This window comes from Xiphophorus hellerii, chromosome 19 (assembly GCF_003331165.1).
Source record: "Xiphophorus hellerii strain 12219 chromosome 19, Xiphophorus_hellerii-4.1, whole genome shotgun sequence".
In the NCBI taxonomy this organism is placed as follows: domain Eukaryota; kingdom Metazoa; phylum Chordata; class Actinopteri; order Cyprinodontiformes; family Poeciliidae; genus Xiphophorus; species Xiphophorus hellerii.
This window is the reverse complement of record NC_045690.1, coordinates 13,724,169-13,748,551: the sequence shown is the minus strand read 5'-3', so window position 1 is coordinate 13,748,551 and position 24,383 is coordinate 13,724,169. Positions and strand designations below refer to the sequence as shown.

The following is a 24,383-nucleotide window of genomic DNA, read 5'->3' as shown; positions in this document are numbered from 1 at the left end:
ATCCATTTGTCTTTTTAGAAACATTATTTATTCCGGCCACTGTTTTTGGTGTTAAAGGAGTGGTCCATACACCCCAGTGTGAGAAGGTGGCGCTGCTGTAGCAAAATGCATTTCTGAGCAGAAAAGGCTCATCTGGTAATCTCTGGTGACTTGTTTCTGTCATTGCGCTGTCATCATCGGCCAGATGACACTGGTGTCAAACGCTCCTGAGGGAGTCAGCTGTGTGTGCGAGTGTATGGGGTGGGGGTTACCAGGGTTAAGGGGAGCTAATTTCACGCCTTTTTATTTGCACGGGTCTCAGGAGACAAACTCTCTATAAGCATTATCACTTCCAGCTGGTTCAAATGGGACAGACGAAACGAGACCAGCACACAGTCTTTGTGTTTGTCCCTCTACTGTCTCAATGTGACGACGCCTTCCACCACAAAGCTGGATACATTAAGAAACTATTATCATTTTCCTATTTGTGGAGGAAGGAAGGTTTTAGACACAATTTTGAACCTCCGTGCTGGAGATTCAGATTTCATCCGATCTTGATTCATGAGCCATTCATAACTGCTTGCATGTTTTTGAGGTTAATTTTGAGGCTGATTAAAAAATATTATCATGTGTTTTGCACAATAATCTGATTTTATCCTGATACGCCATCTCCTGTAGGTGCACCGACGATCAGCAGAGCGCCTTCGAGACTTGTGTTGTGTCAACCGGGGCACCTTCATCAAAGTAGGACAACACCTTGGTGCTTTGGACTATCTGCTGCCCGAGGAGTACACCTCCACCCTGAAGGTTCTCCACAGCAGAGCTCCTCAGAGCACCATGGAGGAGATTCGGCAGGTCATCAGAGAAGATCTTGGAAAGGAGGTACATGTGATTTAACATTACCTGCAACTCCAAATAATGACAGATTTTAGGTTAATTTGAAGGTTAATCTGAAGTACTTATACAATGAAACAAAGGTTTTACATTCAGCTATCATTGATCGTTTGGTTGAGAACAAAATGTTATATTTTCAGAAATTGCTAATTGTGATGTACGGTGATGAGACATGAAATTACAGAAGAAACATGCCCACAGCATCACCAATCCTCCTCCATGCTCAATAGGCATGAAGAGCTTCACCTAATCTTATTGTTTCATGCCAGTCCAACCAGCAGTGTTTGCAGCTGAAACACTTAGTCTTAATTTGATATGACCTAAGTCTGAGTAGAGTTTTGCAAACTCAGATGCTTATGATTGTGATGGCAGGAAAGAAAAGGTGTTTTTTCTGGCATACCTTCCAAACAACCTGTGGATAGATAGCATCCAGTGGTGCTTAAAGAGACTTGGTGATTCAAGTCTGGTGAATCACCACCAAGTCTGGTGGTGATTCAAGTCTGGTGGTGATTCACCAGACTTGAATCATCAAGTCTGGTGGTGGTGGATCATGATTTGATCTTAGGATATTTTTTACATCCTTATCACCTGTTCTCTGTAGATTGACTGTGTCCAGCCTTGTGTGTCACAGTATCAGTTGCTCTAAACTTTTTAATTGGTGCCCTGAGTAGATGTGGGCATGATTAGGGCCACGGTGTGTAGTATTTTTGAGATTCATGATGGTTCACACACATATCTGACTTAATTTAATTGCAGCCTCTCTGCTCCATCCTATTTTAAAAACTAGCTAATAGAAATACTTCATGCTTCCTACTAAGTCCTAAATACGCTGATCAACTGGTAATGAAAAAAGTAACACCAGTTACATTTATTTTGTAGGAATGCTTAGGTGTGTCTTTGTTTGTGATAGCAGAGGTTTTTTTCCCCCACATTGAATAAATGTTCTTCAATTAAAGGTTTTTATTATTATATCATTTTCATGATGTCAAGCACAGAGAAATCTGCTGGTTACTAGTATTGGGATGGAATATGTTTGTATTTTATTATGTGCACAACAGTAGTTGTCTGTTCTGCCATGGAAATAGAGCTTTAATTGTTCCCACCTCTGCACCACAATCGGCTCAGTTTGGATGCAGCGCAAAGTCTGGCGTGATATGAAGTCCCACAGCCGATTGAAATACAGACCTTTTGATGAAAGCTGTACTAATTAAACAGATTTGAATCCTGAATGATTCAACTCCTATCTGTCACCTAAAGTCTCTGCTCTGTGGGAGACACAACTGTGGCGTTTGATCATAGTTGTCAGACACGTTTAACATTAGCAAAATAATTTGTCACAAACAGTTTTTCAGACCAAATGAAACATATTTGTTGAACTGTACAGCCATCTCAGTGTTTATTTTTTTTCAATGGCATTGTATTTGCAAGGTTAGAGGAAAAAAGGTGTTTTCATGAACATTGCTTCTATACTAGTGGTGTAAATTGAAGTGGAAAAGACATTGAACATTTTACGAAAATCTTTGATTTTTATGCGACGTTCAGGAGCCTGTATACATTTCTGTATACCAATCCAGTTTGTTATAGTATTGTAAAATACGGGAATTTTCTCATTGTGAAAGCAGCTTGGATTGACAGTTAAGTGTAGAAAGTACAGGTTCAAATACAAATAACAGCAGTTGAAGCAAAGTGAGATTTGCCTTAACAAAAGAGTACATTTTATTCTCTGTGAAAAGAAAGTATGTCTTTGAGCTCCCAATTTTCCCTTAATGCACTTACATCTGCACTTTTTGGCATGTGAGGCTCCTTTCTGACGAGCTCTGATTTGATGTTAAATGTGCGCTTGTCTGCACATGTGCACTGTGTGGATTGTGGGGAAAGAGAGGGCAAATAAACCAGAACTGGACCAGGCTGACATTGTGTCCTTGTTTGGTTTTATAAGCTGAAAAAGCTGTTACAGCTGTTGGCACAGAGTGCAATATTTGCTCTCAAACTGGTTGTTATGACAGCCTTTTAGAGCCTGCAGGAGGCCAGACAATTATTCTGTTATACTCTGATACACAGGTCCTCTCCTAACACACACTCCCCTCTGCTGTGTGGTAAAGAAGTGGACTTATTGTTCTCATTGTTTAGATGCACTAAATCAGCAGCCTCAGTCAAGTTGCATAAAACCATCAAGTTTGGACTGAACTTTATTCTGTTGCTAAATATATCTAGTTATTTCAATCTTTTCCATTGGATCAGAAGGAATACATTCTGCAGGTAAAAGGTCAGAACAACACATTTCAGCCTGCACATGTTGATCATATCTTCATTCTTTGTATTTTGTTGTTGGATCACTTTTGGTATGAACTTTCACAGTTTTACAGTTTCAGGCTTACAACGATTCAAGTAGGTTTTGGAATAGATAAGGCAAAACATATTTTACTGCTGAAAGTGGCTACTGTTTCCATCGAAGGGTGTAAGAGTAGAATAGAAATACCCCTTATTATTCAGAATACAGAATTACATGAGGGCAAAGTTTCAACATAAATACTGTGCAGTTATTAAATATAGCATTGTCTGATCCAAGCCAATGTCTGTTGGTTAATATAAAAAGAATGTATAAAATCTGTATTTGAGCATAAAAGAACAACAACAAACTATTACAAAAAGTGACGATAAAATCTGTGTAACAACTGAGATGTCCAGACACCAGAAGAAATTTTATTTAAAATGAGAATATAACTGCAAAATAACTACAAATAACTGCAAATACCAGCATGTATGCAAACACTTACTGAGTAAGTTGGAAGCAGGGATGCAGTTACAGATTCTGACAGCTACTGGGAGGAAGGATCTATGATTCATACCATAGTGTATGTAGGATACAGCAGTCTGTCACTAAAGGAACTCTCTAGCTTTGAAACAGCTTCATTCAGCTGGCTTGAATTTTTACATTGACATACAGTATGTAAGAACATACAGTATATAGTTATTTTTTTAGACTACAAAATCAATTGTGTCATTTGGAAAAAAATATCCAGAACAAACTTTTATCCAGTCTACAAACAACATTATGCTTGATTTTTCAGGGCAGTGCAATTTCAAAAAAATAACATTTTGAGTGAACAGGATTTAATGGGAAAATTAGATTTTATATTTTAAAACATATTCTTGCTAAACTTGATGGCCCGGTTATACATATAAATTTTATATAGTTTCATTTTTATGCAGTTGTTCTCTATGGCGACCGCACTCACATCCAGTTAATTAAAAAACACATTATTTTAGATTTTGATTTTTTACAGGGTAGGAAGCAGCTCCAACTTGCAGGCTAATTATTAGCACCACTTGATTTTCAAACCATGTTTACAGCAGTGCACCTGCAGCATCTCCAACATTCAGAGGAACTTTTGTAAAGCTCTCAGAGGAGGGAAAAAAAGCACAAATTATAAGTTTGATCTTATATTTTATATCTGTACAGTTATTCAGAGTCATCCTCTAATGTACAACCAATACATATTATTTTTCTCAGGCTTTTTACAAAAGGTGCTCATTGGGTTTGATTTCTACTGCTTTCTGCATGGGGCGTCATTATCCCTGAAAAGGCAATGATACAACTCTTGTATGTGGAAAGCAGGGGGAATGGGATGAATCAGTCCTCTTCCCTCCTGAAGTGGCTGGGAAAGAAGCGATGCTGATGAGCTATACCAGGCGGCTCCGGAGCTGAAGCGGCCGCCGCTCCAGCATCATTTCCGTTTCACTGCACATGCTTCTTTTTTACAACATGGCCTTTTTGTCATGTAGAAGGATCGAGTGGAGCGTAGAGCTACCGTGCTGTTTCCAGCACCATTTGTGGCAACATATGCATTCCCACTGTGCACAGATCTGGCTGCAGCGAATCTGCTGAAAAGCCTGCTCTGCACAATATGTTGTTTTACCAAACTGAGTCCAGGACGAATGTCACACTTAGCTGGTACTAAAGGCGTGACTCGGGAGAACATGATGGCAACATGGCTGTTCAGGTTGGGCAGTGTGGGTGTGGGGACATCTGCGGACGTGGCTTTTTCAGGAAGTGGAAGTGGAATGTCGTTCTCAAGCTGATAACATCCCAAATGAGCCAAAGAATTTAAACAAAAAAACATGAGGGGGCGGATTATTGTGGAGGCACACTGGTCGTACCGGAAAACTCTGTTTTGCTATCAGTGTTTATAATTGTTTATGTGGTGTTATTTGGATGAGATGGACAAATCAAAGCATTAAACAAAAAAGCATGATGTATCACAGAGATGTATTGTAAAACTCAATGCGATGCAGAATGATGCAGAACAGCCTGATTGAACTGATTAATTGCCCATTGGCAAAAAGATATTATTTATTTATTTTAATCTAATCTAAGCATGTTCAAGAAGTTCTCTGAAATATGTTACTTACCAGCAATCCATCTTTGCCACTGTTACCCTGAGGAAGCACAGGGTGACAGTGGGGAGAAGAAATCTCACTGAACAAGAACTATGGGTTTAGAAAGTAATAAAATCCAGAAAAAAATCAAGATTACATAGCCTCTCATACTTTTTTAGGAATGAAAAAAATGAATATACAGAGATGAGAACAGCAATAATTGTGTTCACTATTTGGCCTAGCTAAATAGAGAATCTGTAATCCAGGTGCAGATGTAAATAAAAGAGAAAGAAGACAAGCTAATGGCAGTGGATAATTGCTTCGTCCAGGAAAAAGTCACAACTATTTACAGAAGCCCTGGACCAGGTCGTGTGTTGTGAAAAGAAAAACTGAGAGAATAAAAACAACTTATTACAGCAGTAGATCTGTCAGTCACTTTGTTCAAGAAATTGTAACCGGCCACTAAAGTTCTATCAGTGATCCTATCCAAGAGAGAAGCAAAGCTAATCCCAGAACTGATCTCAGTAAGGTGCTTTAGTATGGGTGGAAGATAGAAAAAAGGTTTAGTCTAAAAATATTACCAACAGATACTTCTAATTAAAGAAAGATATGGTAGTCTTAATGAATCCTTACAGCGTAAGCACAGAGAGGAGAAATAGAGTATTGTTTAAGTAAAAAAGTTCTGCACTTAGCAATATACAGTAGGTGATAGATTAAATGCTATTTGGATAAAAGTGATCTTTATTAATACGGACACCAGAAGCTTTTTTTAATGACAAGCACCTGCAATGGACAGCAAAGAGTCCACTTATGAAGAGGATTACCAGGTTTTCTTCCCCCTGTGGGAGCAAGAAGATGGAGTCTGCAGATGGAAGATGCCAACATCGTGATGAGTTCAGTGACTGATGAAATGTGGTGGAAAGTAAAGCATCCAGGCTTCTCACCCCAGGGGGATAAACTCTGGTTCAGTACAGATGGATGCCAATCACTTTGAAAGTGGAAACAATAATAACTATTTGTTGTGATGAGGAAATAAGTGTGGTTATACTTTTTGTAGACATAAGAGATATTCTCCTATAACTTTTCAAGACAACCTGGTTGGTCCCTTTTTTATTGTCCTGTCATGACTTTAACATTTAACATGCCGTCTAATGCCTGTAGAGTCTGAAATAGAGATGGTTTTTTTTCTGAATATTGTATTTTAGAAGCTTTCTTTAATGTTTAATATGCACAATTTTACATTTATTAGGTGATGTGGCTATTTTTTATATATATCCAATGCAGGCCAAGAAAGGGGTGTATGTATATATTTTTTCATATGGCTTTGAGGTTTGCATTAAGATCCCTCGAAAGGGCCGTTAGTTTTTCAACTTCTGCAAAGCAATCTCTCTTTCCTGCTTCTTTCTTTTTCTTCTCTCCGCTCTGTAATGATTTATGTATTTTCAGCCAGCTGGGGCTGTGGCTCACTGCCAGCAGCCAAACTGGCCACCTTTCCGCTGTGACACAGACACCGATGTGTTTCCATCCAACTGCGAGGCCTCAGGGGCCATTTTATTTGTGCCATAACTCATTTCAGGGAACGTATGTCACTGAGGGTCTGCCCTGTGGGAGTAGGGCCCAATCGCATGCATTACCATGTTTATTAACTCCACAGCCGAATTGAACATGAGCACTGACTGCATGGCATAGAGCTCCAAACATTCATAGTATTCCCTCCTCTCTTAGATCATCTTGATCCGAGTTTCTGTTTGGATTTTGTTGGGATTTCTCAGAGCTCAGGCTGCTGCTTAAATTGATGGGCTCATCTGAGAAATTACACGTTTCCTTAACCCATGAAAGTACTTTTGGCATGTCAGATCCCACTGGATTGTTGTTGTCGTCCTGTGTAGACACTGGTGGGTGCAGACAATTTCATTCCATTTAGCATATTTGCATAATGAATAGCTCAGCTGAGGCCGCACAGCAGCTCATGCTGGATGTATAATTTAATATCTGGTGGCATCTTCTGCAGGGCTCATGTTCTGTCTGTACCTGATGGGCCAACATCATGTTCAAATTAGCCTCTTTTCACGTTACACAAACAGCAGGGGATGTTTCCCACTTATGGACTGGTTTGAGTTGGACACAATATGATGGTAGTTCTAAGAATACAACACAGGTTCCTGGAGGAGATGGAGAGGAATGAGACCTGAATGAATAACCTCCTATGCCTTATAACGGTTAGTTTGATGGCTTCTGTAGGTGTAACTATTCCTGGTGTCTTAACAAAAGGTACTAATTATTTTCTTTTTTCCTACATACTCAAGTATGGGAGAAAAATGTTAGTTATTTTTGTTAACATAGAAATTATGTAAAAAATGATTTGAGTTTGGGAAAACAGTGCATTTATTGGTTTGGAGAACAGTGATTTGCCTTGACATTACATGTGCTTTGATACTTTCAGCTTTGACCCTTCTCTTACAATAACTAACAATGCATTTCATAAGTCTTTTTGTGACTCCACTGATTCTCTCAAAGGTAAAAGCAAGCAAGTCCTGCAAGCTAATTTTGAAAAAAAAACAAACATGAGGATTAACAGTTCCTTCAGTTCAATCCTAGGAGAAGATAATCTGCTGTTTAGAATTTGAAATGTTGTTTCAAAGTTCAAGTGTTTGTTTAAATATGTCTTCAGGATGCATTTCACTCTTAAAGTTGTTGTGTATAACAACAGTGTCAGCAAGGAGCTGCTGCAGCCCTGAGGGAAAAGTATTTTCTTGAGGCGGTATGTTGCTTTTGCCTTTGTTAACTGAACAGATTTGTCTCCATGAAGCAGGGCAGCCTCAGGGCGATTCTTAGATTCCCAAGTACACAATAAGTCGTTTCTAATAACTGAAGGTCCCTCGGGAAGTCTGTTTAACCTTCAAACCCACACACTAATTACTGTGTGTGTTCTGGGAGTCCACGGAGAGCAGTGGCAGCTAATGAGGGACCACCTATGCTCCGAGGACAAACTGGGGGCTGAATGCTGTGATAGAGACATGCTGGTGGGCTGAGGAGATCAGGCTGCAGGCTTGGATCTGTGGACTCATGGTTCCTTTTCTGGATGGTTGATGTTTTTTATCAAAAGACGTCTTGCAACATGAAATACACCTGTTTGCAACCTTTAACTACATAAGTAAAAAACTAAGGGATGGATGGGACAACATATTGTCATTGTGGTATACACAAGACACGGGTAGTTAATCTTGTTTTATAAACACAAATTAACAGCCCTACTTGTCTTCAAATACACAATCATACTTATCATGTTTCATGTATAATTAGTGGCACCCAGTTGCAAATACTCCAAGGAGAAAAATCTAAGGTGCATAAATTAGCAATGTAAATTAGATTTTTACCTGCATTTATAACTTTTTACATATAACATATGACCAGACAATGAGTTGCAATTTTCTCCCTCTCTTTGTCTGTTCTCCCGCAGCTGTCTGAGTTATTTGTTTCATTCGAGGAGAATCCTCAGGGCGCAGCCTCTTTAGCACAGGTCCACAAAGCTGTCCTGCATGATGGGAGGACGGTAGCTGTCAAGGTCCAGCACCCCAAAGTCCAACGACAAAGCTCCAAGGATATAATGGTGATTGAGGTGAGTCTGAGTTGGTGGGATCTTTTGTTTTGTCACTCTTTGAACCGTAGAGCCATACATCCTCTATCTATATCAGCTCCATCATGTTTAGGTTCATATTATAAAGGGCTGGAATCGATGGACCACAACGGGTAAAATAGTCATCCATCACCACACACACACACACGCCGACACACCTATGGGCAATTTAGAGTTGGATGCAAGTTTATGGGGAACCTGGAAAAGACCAAACTATGCATTGTGTGAGCACGCCTACTTCAGACTGGAGCAACTGCACAGAGCAATGCTAGGTATGTTTCTTTCCCAGAATCATTTCCAGCACTTTGCTAAACACTTCCTACTGGTTTATTATCCTCAGACTTTTTTTTGTGATGTCCCAGTTTGAAATACTCCAGTTTTTAATCTTAAGTTATACTACAAGGTGTAATTTTAATTTCGCTTGAAGACATGACATCCTAACCAAGCCACTCAGGAACCATGTCACAGTGTTTTATGCTGTATATTCTAAAAAATAATAGTAAAATCAACTAAAATGTGTGAAAATATTTAACTGAAACTTTAAAGTTTTCAAAGCTCTTTTTAGGAACTCAGTCTCAGACTAGGAAAATTAGAATATTTTAGTGTTTATATTCTAAGATACAAAAAAACACAATTACAACTCAAATGTTTTGTTTGATGGTGTTTTGTTAAACAATACAGTTTCTTCATGTGGTGCTGATGCTTTTCAGGATACAACTAATAAAAATCCAGGGATTATAACAAGCTTCCTCTTAGAATAGATTTGACTTTACTTTCAGGGTGTAATCAAAGATGTGACTGTATACTAAAGGACAGCTTTGTGTCATCTACATAGATGGTCAACATTTCTATAACCAAATTTTTGCTGTAAAAGTTTCTGGGTCTTTGTTTTACATTGAAGGTGCTGGTAAAGGCAGTGAACTGGCTCTTTCCAGACTTTGCCTTCATGTGGTTGGTGGAGGAAGCCAAGAAGAACATGCCACTGGAGCTAAACTTCCTAAACGAAGGTCACAATGCTGAAAAGGTGGCCAAAATGTTGTCCCACTTCCCTTTTCTCAAGGTACACACATTTTAATATTATTTACCTCCATAGCTGTGTTTTACAGCCTGAAATTGAGTAAACCTAGAGCACACTTCTTTTATTCCACAGCTGTATGTCTCTAATTAAAGTCGGGGTATTTAAAACATTCCTTTCTTTCTTTAATAGAGGTCAGAGTCTTCCTTTGTGTCAGAGATCTTTCTTTGTGTTGCCTGTCAGCTCCTCTACATTCAAGCAAAGCTGCATTTGAAGAATCATATTTCCATTACTAGATAGAGTTGGATTTCATGTCATTATCGTTTAATTTCCTGGTGTCCTTTTTCTTTAATATGTTGGTTTGAGAATTTTTATTAGCTTTCTGAATGTGAATTAAGTTCTTCATGCTCTGCTGGATTTTTGTGTTTTTATTTTTTGTTGTTATTCAAAATATTAAAACATCTATTTTTGGCCACTTAGTGATACTTATTCTGCACGTTTCAATTGTATGATTTAGCCTTTGATAAAGACATTACACTTGAAGAATGAAATGTAATTGTTTGTGTATGTCTATAAATAAGATTGAAGTAACTGTTGAAGGGAATCTGTAATTATTGAGCAAGTTTTATTTCAAGTTGCAACAAATTCCAGAACAGTTTGTTCAATGAGAGAGGTTTCATACATTGTAATGTTTCCAGACCTTCTGCTCGCACTGAGAGGTTCTGATATTGAAAATATTAAGCTATGAAGAGTTTCTGGAGGATTCCTCCTGCAAACACGTTTTAAGGTTTCTAAAAAAACAAGGCTATCATCATCCCAATTATGATCTAGAAAAGTTTATACATTTTTCTACATTGTAGGCAAGTCAATCCTATACTGTCTTCTTAGGATGTATTCACACCCATCACGTTTGGTTTGCTTTAAACAAACCAGAGTTTGTTTCCTCCTTTGGTCCAGACGTTTTGTGCCGGTGTGAATACACTCGAGGAAACCATGGTGTGAATTCAAAATTACAGGACATTCCTGGTGTGATTACACCCATAATCAGCCGAACGATTGCCATTTATGTAGAATGTGGTTTTCCACTAACTGGAAAGTTTTTCATGGACATCGCTGGAAAAGAAGCAATATTGAAAGCAATGTCTGACTTTTCTGCTGTCAAAGAAGTGTATCATCACATCACATTTCCCATGTTTTGCTTTTTTTAGGTTCCCATGATTAATTGGGATTTGTCCACAAAGAGAATCCTGACAATGGAGTTTTTAGAAGGAGGACAAGTCAACGACAGAGAATACATGAAGAAACATTGCATCAACGTCAATGAGGTCCTGATTCTGTGGATAATAGTTAAAAGTCAGAATATGGAAGTATTTTCATAATTGTAACTTTAGACACCATCAAACACATGCTTGAAGCAAAACCCAGAACTGGGTTATTCTTTTTTTTGTTTTTTAAATAAAAAAGCAGCAGCTTTAGGCCAGGAAAACTACTGCTGCATTCTTACTGACTAGTTTGGCTTCATAGTCAGTTAAGGTCAATGTTTTATAGACCTAACACAAATAATTAAAAATTTCACTCGTCAAGTTTAAAAGTCTGCTTGATTTTAAAAGTTTTCTTCTAGTTGTGGAACAATGGCACTATTTCCTATAAAGTATTTTGGAGAAAACAATGGTGTTTGCTGAAGCAGTTTTTTTTTTATTTGGAGAAGACTCGTGACTTTTTCTGTCTTGATCTTATGTGGTTATTTTGGACCTTTATCTGAGGTCCATTTAACCCTGTGCAACTACAGAAAGAACCTGAGTTGAATTTCTCATAATTCGTCCAATTGGTTTCTGTCAGTGTGCAGAATGTGTACATGGAAAGACAGATGGATGGATAAATGAATGGATGGATTATAAATAATTGATTGACACTGCTAGATGCCTCAGTGGAAAAATATCTGATCACTTGGATGTATCCACCAATGCATTGATATGAACTGTTGGACTGATGAATGCATAAAGGATGTCTGAATAGATGAATTGATTCATAGTGGATGGATATTTGATATGATGAATGAATTAATGACAATTTGTTGATGAATACCTTAATGGTTGAAGAATAGGAGCTTTTTTTGTAGGTAAATTCCAAAATCCAAAGAACACATGCACTATGCAATAAACGGAAGTTATAAAGAACATATACTGTACTTAATGGGTAATAAAGAGAATACTTAACTGACGCTTTTTGGATGGATTGCATTATTGTGTTGCATGTTGGTGTCTGTGTATGTCGAGTCATATGATTTATGAAGAACCAAATGGAATTTCTACTGAAGGTTCCTGCTCGATTTTATCAGATAGAGGCAATCCTTTGTTGTTTTTTCTTCCTAATTTTTCACATTCCTCCTCATGTTTCCATCAGATCTCAGAAAACCTGGGTAAAATGTACAGCGAAATGATCTTCATCCACGGCTTCGTCCACTGCGATCCCCACCCAGGCAACGTTTTGGTCCGAAAGTGTCCTCGGAGCCAAAAGACGGAGATCGTTCTGCTCGATCACGGCCTGTATCAGGTAGGAAATCTGCAGGCTGCCTGCACACAAACAAAACACCGTTTGCTGTAATATTGCAACCCATTTTTCATGCTGCCGACCGAGGCTTTGGCTAAATTGGTGGAGCAGCAAACACGCAAACACAGGGATGACGCACACTCTCGGAGACAGACACACTTTTATTAGAGTACAGCAGGATAAAAGCTTTTTGATAAACAACTCATTTGATGTTGTTCTTAGCAGAGTGCCGTGTGCTGGGTTTGAATGCACTGCAGCCTAATCACACAGGGGCGCACACGCACGCTCGTGTCGACACACACACACTGTTGCGCCTACAAACACCCACAGGCTGATGCACAGAGCTCTGGCATGACTTTGTTTGCTGCTAGTTGCCATATTCATGGGAGACTTTAATCATACATATGCAACTACATCATCTGGAACAAAATGTGCCACACACACACTCTTATACAAACCAGATACATGCACGCACATGAATGCACTTGCTTGCCTTGGACCATAATGGGTCCAATTTATTCCTAATGACTTGTGATTTTAGATGTCATTTTGGAATAGAATATTAATCCAGTGTTCTCACACAAACACACCCACGCCCACACACACACACACACCCACCAACGCACATGCACACAGAAGAAAAAAATAAAACATGGCATTTTCACTGTCATAATCAGTAGGATAAAGCTTGATACTCTGTATAGATTGAGAGACTTGAATTTTTTAAAAATTTAACCAGACCTTTCTGCATAAATAAACATTATTTATTTCAACATGTTGCATAAATAATCATAGTAAATTATAGAAAAAAGCCCAGAACAGGCCCTGTTTTCTCCAGTTGCTCTTTTTCTGGTTGAGAATTACTTGGATTTTACCAGACAGATTAAAGATGAGAAAAATCTCACCTGGTTGTCAGTGTGAGACAACAACCCCAAGGTTGCAAGCTTGGCCCAATCAGCAGATAGTATCAATAACTGTTAGTAAGTAAAGATCCCAACAAAAGATTTGCCTGAATTATGAGACACCTTTACACATCCATTTGTCTGACCGTGTGATTGGTCAGCAATCAATTTCTTTTCAAGAATCATACCATCAAAAATTCAAATTGAATTGTGGAAATCATTTTCCACAATTCATTTTTAAACGAGGGGCATAATAGGTCCATTAAGGAAACCGAGACATCCCTCTTTAGCTCCTTCTGGTGGATCAGTAGACATACACGTGTCATAAAATGCATTTGGTCAATAACTCATTTTAGACACTCGTGTACAGGTCTATGGATATACCACTAATACAGAGTTTTGCCTTTCTGATCTGTACCAGGACAAACCAGACCAAAGCCCTTAACACTGCAGATGAACCAATGCTTGTGGCAGAAAGTCAAGAAATGTGACATGAGACCCCACAGCTTGTTGTGATTTCATATGAAAAGGAAAACCTGCTAGCATCAGACTTAAAGATAAAAAGCATCTCATATTTCAGAGATGGGTGAAATCTCTGAATTCACCCATTGATTTGTTAAACAGAAATAAATAACAAAAACATTAACACAGCTTTGTACTAACGTCCTGTTTCAGGTCTTGCAGCCAGATTTCAGGATGGACTACTGTCGACTGTGGATGTCTCTCATTAAAGGCGATTTGTCCAGAGTGGAGCGTTACAGCCGCAGACTGGGAGCTGGAGATCTCTACCCCCTCTTTGCTTGTATGCTTACTGCTCGTTCCTGGAATGCCGTAACTGCTGGAATCAGTTCTGTTCCTGTGACACATGCAGAGGTATGGCATCCTGCTGTTCACTCATACAGATACATATAGTGTCAAGTCAAATATTTGCCCCCTAACGGTGCAGCTTTGCCTGCATGTGTTTTAATAGTAGTAAAGTCATTGTTGTTAATAGCATTGTTTTGCTGTTTTTATGGTTGTGCACACGCACAGACGCCAACAAATAAGGAGAGACAGGCAAGACAACACCAGTGTGAATTAAGAAATCTAGCAGGAATTTCTGTAAAAAGCGAGGCGTGGAGAAGCCGTCTTTGGTTTCTGCATCATGAGGAAGATCGTGATCAAACCTGGTTGACATAACAAGTAGTATATTTGGCAGGTTTTGTGATTTGTTTTAACATTGTTTTTCCATGGTGAAATATGCATAAACTATACATCTACAGTGATCTTTTTAAAAAGTAACTTACACTTATGAATTGGATTTTATTTTTATTTTTCTGACCCACACGGCACTGAAATTATACTAGTCTCAAATACATACCTACCTTCACCTCAATCTTTTTTTGAAATGCTCCGATAGTGTTTTTTTTTTTTTACTAGAAATGGTCAAGGTCTATTAACTTCTGGATAATAACCATAATTGACTGCAGCTGGTGGATTATCTTCATATTACAAACAGTGGTTTAAACAGTTGGAGATCCAAATTACATTTGTTCAAAAGACTGAGCAGAAGAAAATCGCCCAGAAAAAAGGAATATGCACACTAGTTTAACATCAACATGGACTAAGAGAGAAGTTTAAAAATTCATATTTTAGCCCGTAAAGCTCCAGCAGGAAGGTTGGGATACATTTCACTCATTGTTCTGATCCTCTTCTACCTGCAGTTGTACAGTTTGAGCTTCCATAATCACAGCTCCTCCCTGTTGGCAGCTTATTTCCACACACAGTCATTTAGGGGTGGTTTAACCCTCTAACAGGGGGATTTGGTGCTGAAAGCTGTGGATTCAGGGTGACTTAATTGTCACAAAGTTAGTTTTTGTTTTTTTTTTCTCTTAAGATGAGTTTCAGACTCCATCCTGGACCAGGTCTCATCAAACCCTCAGGTGTTCTACAACACCATCTGTCCTCAAGAGAGGTTATTTATACCTCTCTTATGCAATTCGTTGAAGCTGGCAGAAGTACGGCACAACGGTCTGCTACAGTGTGCCACCCCCTCACACATGATGGGGCCATAACATAAATAACTCTGAGTGGAAAAAGGAAATCTTTGTGCTTATTAACCAGATATGTAGCATGTGTGAGGCGTAAAAGCAAAAATACTGATTTAAACTTTTTAGACTTGTTCATTATGACAGGAATCACAATTTAACATGAGCAAACAAGGGATTTTACCTTTCTGAAGTAATGCTCAGTTATTTTTTTTACATACCTGTAGAGTATGTAAACTTCTAGATAGTCACTGGGAGGGGATGGGATTTGGACCTCACACCACCCCACTTTTAGGCATCAGTGATACAAAAACAAAATCTTAAAAAAGTCATCATTGTTTAAAATTCTATTTATGCTTATTTTTACACACCTAAGTACATGACTGCTCGTTTCTGACATTGTCAAGTGTCGGCCTTCATGCTTTCAATAATAAACGTTCTCAAGGACAAGAGAAAAATCATAAAAAGAAATCAAAGTAAATGGAAAGTATGTGTAGAAGAATGATTTCTAATAGTATTTTTTACCTTGAATTCTGTTGTTTTCATGAACCATTTTAGCTCTGTAATATCCACGTTGTACCCGTTTATGAAATGTCTTTGATGTGCAGGAATTTTTATTTGTTTTTCCAAATATGATTTGTTGTGCCTGCATCTGCATCCCTTTTGTCTTTTGCCAGTCTGAAAACATGTGGCTCACCTGCTGCTTTTTACTCTATGGTGTTATTCTGACACCATATTTATTCTAGATTTTAAATGTGAAGACTTTGCCCTGTTCACATCCACTCACTTGCATTGTCTCATTTTTGGTTCCCTTCAATTTTTACTGTCCTTTCCTCTTCCATTTATTCCGTTTTTTCCCTTCCAAAGCTCTCTTGTCCATGGATCATTTTGACGCTCTGCTCCTAACAGCCGATGATGCATTCCATTAGTGTTAATGCAATCACGTGCACGCACCCAGTGTTGAGTGCTTTTAGAGCTGTGGCTTTTTGCTGCCTTTTCTTTCACAGGCAGGAATATTTTACCTCCTTAATGAATGTGTCTCTACAAAATGCAGCCAAAACAAAACTGTTGAAACGAGCCAAGCATATTCTGCTGCGTCTTTTATTGTGCTGCTTTTTTTGGAGCTTGGGGAGCAGTTCAGTGTCAATACTTTGGTCATATTATTTTATTTTCTAATTCATGCATTAATTCATGCATATGCTTTTTTATTACATTTAAAGCGACATGACTCTTAATTTAAAGTATTTTTCATCTTGAGAAATGGTGGAGTTTTGTGGCGCAGAGGCTGAACTGTGTGTGAATATTAGTCTGACTGCAGTTTATTGTTATTGTGCTGATGGGATTATGATGTTTGTGACAAGACTGAGTCACCATAAACCTCTTTGCAATTTGTGACAGACAAAAAGGCTGTTTCTCTGAGTTACAAATTGGTTTTTATGTGGATTTTCTTTCCTCTGAGTTTATCAAAAAACAAATAACCCTAATACATTTTGCATAAGTAGGTTTACTCCTTCACATAAATAACTGACTTTTGGTTTTGTTTTCAAGTTATCAAGATATAGCAAATATCTGCATGACTTTTTAATGGTCATCCATATATACATACATTTTACACTCTGTCTAGTTGCACTCAGTCAAACTTCCAACTTTATCTTCACAAAGCATAGTAAAGTACATATTCATAAGCATTCTTCCAGTCAACAAAACATGAAGATGAGTTGGACAAACTCCCTTATACCCTTGAGCTGGTCTATTTGTGTATGTATAGGAAATAATTTAAGAGATTAGTGATGCATCTTAGATATGACAACAGGCTTTTTTTTGGCCTATTCAAGGAAATAAACCAAAGCTTCTATTTAAATTAACCAGTTGTTTACAGGTACAGTGTACTTTTTATTTTAGTTGAGAATCTGGTGAGTATTTATTATGACCTGAGAAGATGAGAAATGGAATTGTTGTGTATTACATCATTCTAGACACCAGAATGTAAATCTTACAGCAGCCCTTTTACTGCATTTGCTACATTTTACATTTTTAGTTATTAAAAAAATGCTTTGATAAAAGCAAGTAATACAGTCCTGATCATCTTTTTCTGCCTGCATGTCTGAGTATTATATCCAACTGTCTGCTTTCTGATTCTGAATATGCTGTAGAAAAAGAAAAATCACCAGCCTGATCCCCTCCCTTTCCCAAATGAATTTCCTTTGCCTTTTGCACAGCCCATTATTGCACCACTCGCAATACAATATGTCCTTATTGAAGCATTCAGATGCAAATGAGAGCGCCATCACCTTCTCTGTGTCCTGCTGGCAGCTGTGAGGCCGGCCTCCCAGCCTCCGATAATTGCTACTAATTGTTATTCCCAAGGCAGGATTTAGCGGAGCACTCCTGAAGACCCTGTTATTTGGGCTGGACGGGGGCGAGGCGCGGGTTTGTGTTGAATGTCGATGTCTTTAGCTTGGTAATTCTGGGTTTAGATTGTCATGTAAGCAGAGGAAATGAAGAGGTGACGGTTGAGACAGTAAAGGGGATGGGTCACAGTTCTTCAAGGAAAACGAGTTGGAGAGGGATTCATTGTTAAAACTGAATATTTTAAAGAAACCTGCAACCACAGAGTCCAGATAGTTTGAGAAAAATCAATAGTCACTAGCAACAGGATTCTGAAGATACGGCGTCTGAGATACTGGCATCTCATATAGATGCCAGTTATTTAAAATATTTAAGGATTTTTTTTTGTATGTAATGGTCCTTCAGCTCAACGCAGGTATTTTGCATATTTTTTTTATTCCTGTGAATAAAAATGGACTTTAGATAGCCAGTCTAAAAGGTTGGAATGATAAACCCACACAAGAACACCTTCAGTGTGTATCTGTCCATTTGTTTCTACACTATAACAATGTGAAGTTAATATATAATTTACTTACCATTTCTTTATCTAATCTTGATTAACAATCAAGCTGATCTGATTGCGAGTCTATTTTCTAGAGAAAGTTTATCCTTTCTGTAGCTATAAAAATGTTGTGCAGCAAATCCAGTTTAATATCTGAAAACTATCTCGAAAAGAATCCTAAAACCTTATCGGATTTGCCTCTCATTCTGTACAGAACTGATTATTTTTATTTATGTGTCACAGATATTTGGATCAAGTCGACCGTAGAGCATAAATCACTCATGATGTTGTCTCTAGTTATTGTTACACATCACAGTTATTTTTTCAATATTTATTCACCTTGTTCTGTTGGGTGGTTTATATTTTTTAAAACCCTGTTTAAACACCCAACCTGTCATCTAAAAATGGCCCTGTTCCTGTGAAGCACAGTGGCACTGCCAGGAACAAAGTATTCTGTGGTTTTACTTTGGTTTGACCGCTTGTGTTGCGTAGAATTTAACTTGAGTCGTTTGGACAAATAAACTGAGCAGTTTTTTATGGAAAATGAGTGAGGCATTCTGCGTTCACAGAGGCAGTTTCCTTTTTTACTCTAAAGGTAACGAGTGACATAATTCTGTGAGGAAACATGCTTAATGTCATGATGATAACACATCCTGTTTAACATTACTCTGCCAAGCCGCTCATGCTCTGTTATATGTGTGCAGGATATTATGGTTGTGCATGTTTGCTGCATGGAGGTTGTCACTTCTCAGCACTTCCTGTGGGCATCAGAGACAGACGCAGGGTTTATCCATGTCATATTGTTGACTGGCTGTCCGTCTCCCTCTGTGCGTCTCAAATCTCTCTTTATCTAGTCCGACAGCTCTGACAATCATGATGTTACACTTATGCTTACACAGATCTGGACCCTGAAGTGTATTTGCTGCAAGAAATGAAAATACAGTGAATAAAAGTAAGTAAAGGTGGCAATTGATCTGACAAAGTTTGTCTCTTTTAAAAGAGAGAGCCCAGACACCCTTCTGAAAATAACGCTATTTTTTTGTTTTTCATTTTTAAAAAGTCATGGTAATTCCAGGGATTTCATAATGTAGTACACACTCAAGAATTATTGTTTGGATTGGTATCGAAAGGAGAATTTACCCAACACCGCTTGTTGTGGTTGCTCCATCGGCGTACATGATATGAAAAATTTCTCATAAGACGAGACAAAATCAAAGATTTTCTAAATGTAGTTGTCTGATTTTGTTTAGTTTAGAAATCTAGAAATATTTAAAATAATTTATAATCTGTAAATCTTTAAAGAAAACCATGGAATATTCAGTGGAAACAGTTTGTCCTTGGTGTCTCTCTGTTGTCCGTGATGGACTGGCGATCTGTCCAAGGTGTACCGCGCCTTTCACCCAATGGCTGCTGGAGATGGGAACCATGTCCTCCATGACCATGAAAACACCATGGGTGGATGCTTGGCTGCTAATGTTATTCTGTTCAAATGCTCTTCTTCTGTTCTGCAAACTAATTCATTTGTTCATTCCACATGGTTTCAGCAATGAATTATGACCAGTCTACTTGAAAAAACAAATTGAATCATTTTTAATAAATGTTTTCAATTACAGTATTGAAATTATTAAACTGTAGTGAATATTAGAAGATTTGAGTATTGGTGACTATAATTCACAGACTAACTCCGTCTCTAAAAGACATTATTTATTACTAAAGAATAAATGTCACAGACATTCACAAAATACTTCACAAAGTGGAAAAAGTAAGTGTTGAAGCACACCTAAAGGTCAGAACTATCAGTTTTTTTGTTGTTTTTATTTTTTCAAACACATTGAACATAGCTGAAAAATGTCTTTTTGTTTTATGCTTCTTTTATGCTAAGTTACATCTAAATAACAGGATGCAGACACAGAAATTTACTGGTGTAAATGTTTTCTTCATCTTCAGCGATTAACTGTAGAAAATAATTGAACTGTGTCTCCTCATTGCAGTTTGTGTGTGCTGATACAGGTTAATAAAACATTAAATAAACTCAGTTCCTTGTGCTTTGAATTAGAATTGTCTGTTTAACTTTCAATCAGCTCCTAATTTCACAGCAGTTGAGCTTCTTGTTGAAACGTCACGTCCTCGTGCAGATTGTTCATGTCCTGGTTTTCCTCTCTGCCTAAAGACTGCTGAGTGTCTAAAGGATTGTAAGCCTGCAGTCCACTCTCCTCCATGACTAATAGTGTAATTTAGGCCGGCTGATGTGCAGCAGGCAGAACCTTTGAAGTGGAGTAGAGGAAGACAGTGGTGCTCAAGCAGCAACATCAAAGAGAACAAATGGTTTCCATAGAGGTAAACGCTGCTTTCTTTCTTCCAGCATCTTTTATACGTCCTCTGCTCTTTTGTTCTTGTTTCCATACCCTTATCCTCCAGGTTGGATTTTTGTGGAAGTCTGCAGTTGCAGTCATGTGAAAACCTTGTTTCTTTCTTCTCACTGAACACTTGATATGATGCGGTCATTGTCTGTTAATAAATGGACCAACAAATGCTACTTTTAAAATTAAAGTGTGAAAAAATACCCCATATTTCGGGTTTTGTGGAGATATGGGTCAGTCCACATTTTGGTGCATAGCTGTTGGTTTTAACCAATAGGCTCACCAAGAGGTGATCCGTGTTCTTCATCTTTCTGCAGGACGTTGAAATTCGGACCAATGCCGCTCTCTACCTGCCTCAGATCAGCGACCTGCTGAACCGAGTTCCCCGACAGATGCTGTTACTGGTGAAGACCAACGACCTGCTGAGGGGCATCGAAACCACATTACAAACCAGAGCCTCATCATCATCCTTCATCAACATGTCCCGCTGTTGCATACGTGCTGTTGCCAGGTGGGTTCCGTGATTCTGTTGTTTTAAATCAGAAGAAAATTTAAAACTTTGACATACAAAGTTATCAAACAAAGAAACTTGTGGTAATGCATGGTACTTAGTTCTTCTGGTTGCAAAGAAAGCCCAAATAGTCAGCCCAGTCAGAATTGTTTGTGCTAATTCTAAGTGGTAAATATTCAGTTAAAGACCAAATCCAGGTTAGTCTAGATCCCCTAAAAAACTGAGGAATATTCCTTTACCATACTACTGAATAGAAAGCCAACTCAAAGGTAGAGTTAATTGACAGTTCATTGATTTTTAAACCATTTATAATAAAAGAAGAGGTCAAAAAGTATAGTCAAGGTGAATGTTTTCTACTCAAGCAACCGTAGTTTTGAATGTAAAAAAAAGTATATGTGCTACTTTAGAAAGTTTTGATCTTGAAATGGAAAATGTTTAGGAATCCCATATAAAGACAGAGAAATGTCCTTGCTGTTTTACACACTGGAAATTTCACTGTAGAAAGAGTCATTATGTCTTTCCATCCTGGAGTTAAGACAAACCTGGGTGTGTAAGTCTGTGCAAGCAGTAAGGATTGCCTTTTTTCCCCATTCACTGCTTCCCCATCTGATTCCTTTAGTTAAATGTAAGTAAACCCTGAAATGTGACTCTTCACCTCCTCTTCTTCTGTTGCTCTAACAGGCACAAGAGGAGCAAGACTCAGTCCAGGAGACGGCATCTGCAGATTACGCTGGCTGAGTCTTTGAGTCTGTGGAAACTCTCAGTGTATGAACTTCTGCTGTGGGTCAAAGGATCTATGATGACCCGCTGGCTCTCTGCTTTGCTGGCGTTTCTGCACTGAGGCAAATCTGAAATAGGGACATCATTGTCATCTTCGGGTAGAGACACTGAAACATTCTGGCTGATATGTCCCACAAAGCATGTTTGATACATAACTTTTCGTACTGAAAACTGTATTTTTACTTTTATCACACCGCAACATTGGAAAAAATGTAAGATTCTCATGTGATAAGATGAAAACTAGTTTAATTTTATTTATTTAAACTATCATTTGAGGTATCACATTATCGAAAATAATGTAGTTGTATGTTATTGCTCGTCAGGTCACTTAATCTACGACTGACCGAATGAAAACAGAAAATTGTCTTAAACTGAATGGCAAACAGGCTGCTTAAACACCATGAAAGTGTTGGAAATAGAGAGTCATCAGTCCCATCTTCAAATTCCACCACGGTGTGGAACATAAGCAGCTGCTGACCTGATGTTTGGAGTTTTATCTTGAATCTGTGTGGTTTCATGCTGAGGTTCCCTGCTTGCGGCTCCATTTCTGCTTCTCAACAGAATACCTCAAAATGTCCGTCACATCACAGTTTTCCATCTGGCTTCCGACAGATTATGTTTACTGCTGTTTTTTTGGTCACATCCTATTCCTTCATCCTTGCACCAAGAGTTTGCATTTCTCCCCTGACTCAACGTCAAAGTCACCTCGGCGGATTTTCAGTCTGTCAATGTGGGAATGACTGGGACAGTTCTGAACTTCTACAGATTGTTGCCTTTTTATTTCCAGAATGTTTCTCTGACTTTTTGTTGGACCTTGTGAAGATTGCTTTTCACTTCTGGGAAAAAACAAAAAACATTTAAAGCTGCAATTCAATGTTTTTCAAACTTATAGAAAACATTAGTATTCCAGACTGTGTTACTTGTATTAAACTTACTGGAATCACCTCATCACAAAAGAAAAAAGAAGAAATCAAATGTTTTGTGAGCAAGTGCTCATGTACCACAACTACAACCAAAACATGTGAAAAATGTTAATTTTTCATTTGAATTCACTCTGTATTTGCTATCAGAACCATAATACACATCATTTAATGTTATTTTATGGTGCTTTCAAAAGAACTAACTAACCTGTTGTTCCGCATCACATTTGAGGGAGAAAACCACTAGTTATTCTCAGAGAGGTAAAATAAAAATAATCTCGACAGTTGAAAGTCAAGAGTTTTGTGGTGTTTCTTAATTTCATTTCATAGGTGAGGTTTGGGAGATAGTATATTGGGAGCTTCATCTTTCAGCTCACTTCCTTCTTCCCTATGAGACATGAGCGTAATTCCCTCACCCACTGATGCAGATTGTACCAGTTAAGGCTAGTGACATCAAGTCTCAGACAGAAGGCAAAGAGTACAGCTTGAATGTCTCATAAAAGACATTCAAGACTCTTTTCTATGACTACACTTTAGAATCCTGTTCATGAACATAAACGGGATCGGAGATGAGGGGCATCTCTACATAATGCACACACTATCCTCCACTAAACCCCTGTTAAATGTCCTTAGTGAAGTGTATGACTGTTTACCTATCACAAATCACAAAAGAATAGATTAACCAACTTTTCTGGGTATATGTCGTAACCCAAGATGCAGGAATTTATGGCATTTTTCAAACCATTCCTCATATAATCTTTGAGTATCTGATACAAAAAAATACATGCATTTTCTTCATATTGCTGACATCAGTCACAGTGAAAAGTTATTGGAAAAAGTCACAGCAGCTCCAGAACACCGACTGTACTGTTGTCCTGACGAATATCTAAGGTCGTACATTTATCCACCGCTGGAACGCCATAATTACCTCAGAAAATCCAGATTAAGAGTACAACCACGCTGTGAGGAAAATACTTACGCACAGCAGGGTTTCGAGTTGAAAGCTAATGTCAGCAGGCATGTCACAATACTCAGAATGGCTGTAACATTCTTCTGTACAGCAGGTAAGAGGTTTTCTCAAGTGGATGTTATTTTTAAGGCTAAAGTCAAACTGGATTTATTTAATCTAAATGATGATAAAAAGCTTAAAAATGAAAGGAATAAGCAGAGTTTATCAGCTCACAGTGAGGGTAGCATGCCTACAACAAAAGAAGCTCAGGGACAACCCAATGCTGCAAACACCAACTGTCTGGACAAAATGAACAGCTTTCATTTTGTTCCGAGATTCAGCCTGGACTCAAAATATCAACTTCTCATTTCCATTTCCATAATCCCTCCAGCAGCCAATCTTAGAGACACACTCACCAAGTCGGCTGATAATTTGCTTCTCTCTGCAGTTCATCAGTAAAAATGCATAATTGCAAAAAAATGTCCAAAAGGGGAAAATAATTTCTCTGCTGCACTTTGGACATCTAATCCAGTGTAAACGTTGCTATAACAGCGTGCTGGATGAGCTTATTTTTGATGTTTCAGGAATT

At 38.2% G+C, this 24,383-nt stretch overlaps 1 protein-coding gene across 2 annotated transcripts in view; it reads left to right on the top strand.

Moving 5' to 3' along the window:
- The window catches only part of adck1 (aarF domain containing kinase 1), a 40,743-nt gene extending 17,602 nt beyond the window's left edge, over window positions 1-23,141 (top strand). For both annotated transcript variants that reach the window (XM_032547836.1, XM_032547835.1), the window contains exons 4-11: window positions 658-861; window positions 8,714-8,872; window positions 9,792-9,950; window positions 11,114-11,230; window positions 12,309-12,458; window positions 14,033-14,230; window positions 20,952-21,145; window positions 21,827-23,141. In XM_032547836.1, coding sequence (XP_032403727.1) covers window positions 658-861; window positions 8,714-8,872; window positions 9,792-9,950; window positions 11,114-11,230; window positions 12,309-12,458; window positions 14,033-14,230; window positions 20,952-21,145; window positions 21,827-21,986 — 1,341 coding nt within the window. In that variant the 3' untranslated portion in view covers window positions 21,987-23,141. The remainder of the gene's footprint in view (window positions 1-657; window positions 862-8,713; window positions 8,873-9,791; window positions 9,951-11,113; window positions 11,231-12,308; window positions 12,459-14,032; window positions 14,231-20,951; window positions 21,146-21,826) is intronic.
- The last annotated feature ends 1,242 nt before the right edge of the window (window positions 23,142-24,383 follow it).